The 2,405-nt window shown below is 40.8% G+C and overlaps 1 protein-coding gene across 1 annotated transcript; it reads right to left on the bottom strand.

Annotated features, from left to right (window-relative positions):
- Nucleotides 1-863: 863 nt before the first annotated feature.
- Nucleotides 864-1,781, bottom strand: LOC100340776 (olfactory receptor 4K14-like). The gene has a single exon (XM_008269272.3). The coding sequence runs from the start codon at nucleotides 1,776-1,778 to the stop codon at nucleotides 864-866; it is 915 nt and encodes a 304-aa protein (XP_008267494.2). The 5' UTR covers nucleotides 1,779-1,781.
- Between the last annotated feature and the right edge of the window lie 624 nt (nucleotides 1,782-2,405).

The following is a 2,405-nucleotide window of genomic DNA, read 5'->3' as shown; positions in this document are numbered from 1 at the left end:
GCTATCTTCCAGACTTCTCAAGATTAACATTTAGTAATTAAGACTGAAAGAAGCAAAGGAATTAGCAGCATGTTTTATTTATTTATTTATTCATTTTTACTTTTAGTGATTTAATGGAATCCAAGAAAAGTAGTCTCCGTGGTTATTCATTTTGTAATCTACTACTTTCATTTATTCTCTTTGCATTTTCCCCCTTGCTTTTTCCCAATAATATTTGAATAGGATGTTAATAAAAAATAATTCTGGGGCTGGTGTTGTGGTATAGTGGGTAAAGCTGCTGCCTACAATGCCAAGCATCCCATATGAGTGCTGGTTCATGTCCCTGCTGCTCTTTTTCTTATCCAGCTTCCTGCTAATGTGCCTGGGAGAGCATCAGAAGACGGCCCAAGTTCTTGCACCTCTGCAATCCCAGGGGCAACATGGAGGGAGTTCCTGATTCCTGGCTTTGGCCCTGCCCAGACCTGGTTGTTGGGGCCATTTGGGGAGTGAATTTGTGGATGGAGGATCTCTCTGGGTATCTCCCTCTCTGTGACTCTGCCTTTCAGATGAATACATCTTTAAAGAAATAAGTAAAATTATGTTGTTGAAAAACTGTCATTGGAATTTTTGATGGGCATTGCCAATGTTAGAGAAACAGTTTCTTCTAAGCAAGTTAGGAGAAAGTTCAAGAGAAATTAATTAAAATGCTTTCTAGAAGGACAAATGTATGCCATTCTAAAACAAAACAAAAAGCAACAAACAGACAAAACCCACTTATATTCTCATTTAACCTAGTTGAATGTGTACAAAGACTAATGGGATAATTCTCCTGTAAATAAATATTGTTAGCTTTTTTGGTACTAAATATTTCCCTTAGAATCCATTTAGTAGCCTCTGAATCTCTTCATAGCATTTTTCATCTCTTTGTTTCTCAGAGTGTAAATGATTGGATTAAGGAGAGGTGTAATAACAGAGTAAAACACAGCAAGAAATTTGTCCATCCAGGTGACGTTGAGTGGCCACACATAGATGAACATACAGGGCCCAAAGAAGAGCACCACCACTGTGATGTGGGCAGTGCAGGTGGAGAGGGCCTTCGATGCTCCAGTTTTTGAGCTTCGGTGCACAGTGAGAAGAATATATGTGTAGGATATCAGTAACAAAATGAAGCACGACACGGCCACAATGCCACAGTTGGCATTCATTGAGATTTTCAAGTTGGAGGAATCCATGCATGCGAGCTTGATCACTAATGGTCTATCGCAGAAGAAGCTGTCTATTTCTTTGGGACCACAGAAAGGTAGCTGCACAATCACAACAATTTGACTCATGGCATGCACAAAACCAATGGTCCAGCCAGTTAGCACCAGTGCAATGCACTTTTGTAGGCTCATAATGGTGGAGTAGTGGAGTGGTTTGCAGATGGCCACGTAGCGATCATAGGCCATGATCACCAGTATCACCATCTCAAGTCCTGCAATGAAGTGTGAAAAGAAGATCTGGGACATGCATCCTCCAAAGGAAATGGTTTTGTTCTCCCTGAGAATGTCTGTGATCATCTTAGGAGTGGTGTTGGAGGAAAGCCACATGTCAACAAAAGACAGGTTGGCCAAAAAGAAGTACATTGGGGAATGGAGACAGGGGTCAGTGATGACTAAGAACATGATGATGGTATTTCCAGATACAATGATTAGGTAAAGCATTAAAAATATCACAGACAGTACGACTTGAATATCCCATGATTGGCAAAGTCCCAGGAGCACAAATTCTGATACCATGGACTGATTTCCATAATCCATGTTATTAAGTGTGTCCTCCGAGTGAACCTAGAGAGAAGGATAGTTTACCAGTTAGTGGAATGGGAAAACGGACTTAATTGTTTAAAAGATGTATTTAGTTGAAAGACAGAGTGACAGGGGCAGGGGAGAGAGAGAGAGAGAGAGAGAGAGAGAGAGAGAGAGACTGATTTTTTCCATCCACTCCCCAAATGGCTGCAACAGCCAGATACGGGCCATGCTGATACCAGGAGCCTGGAATCCATCCTGGTATCCTACATGAGTGGCAAGAACCCAAGTACTTGGACCATCAACTGCTGCCTTCCTAGCAGAAAGCTGAATTGGAGGTGGAGTAGCCAGGAGTGGGACAGGCACTCTGAAATAGAATGCTAATGTCAGAAGCTGTGGCTTAAACTGATGTGCCACAACACTGACACCAACTTGACTTTTTGAATTTAGTGTTTTTTGGATTTTTTGAATTTGGCATTTAGCATATGTATATGAGAGTGAAAAGAACAATTGTGAAGAGAAGTGCTGCCTTATATACTTGGCATTGTGCTTCAAAGAATAATAAAATGCTTAAGATTGGATTTCCAGGATACAGAGAGCAATACATGTTTTTCATTTTTAAGTAGACATTTTTTGAAGGGA

The sequence above is a fragment of the Oryctolagus cuniculus genome, chromosome 12, assembly GCF_964237555.1.
Source record: "Oryctolagus cuniculus chromosome 12, mOryCun1.1, whole genome shotgun sequence".
Classification (NCBI taxonomy): Eukaryota; Metazoa; Chordata; class Mammalia; order Lagomorpha; family Leporidae; genus Oryctolagus; species Oryctolagus cuniculus.
This window is presented reverse-complemented; position numbering and strand designations above follow the sequence as displayed.

What these genes read in the sequence shown, in the direction of transcription:
- LOC100340776 (XM_008269272.3), bottom strand. Translation starts at nt 1,778, where the DNA reads ATGGATTATGGAAATCAGTCCATGGTATCAGAATTTGTGCTCCTGGGA.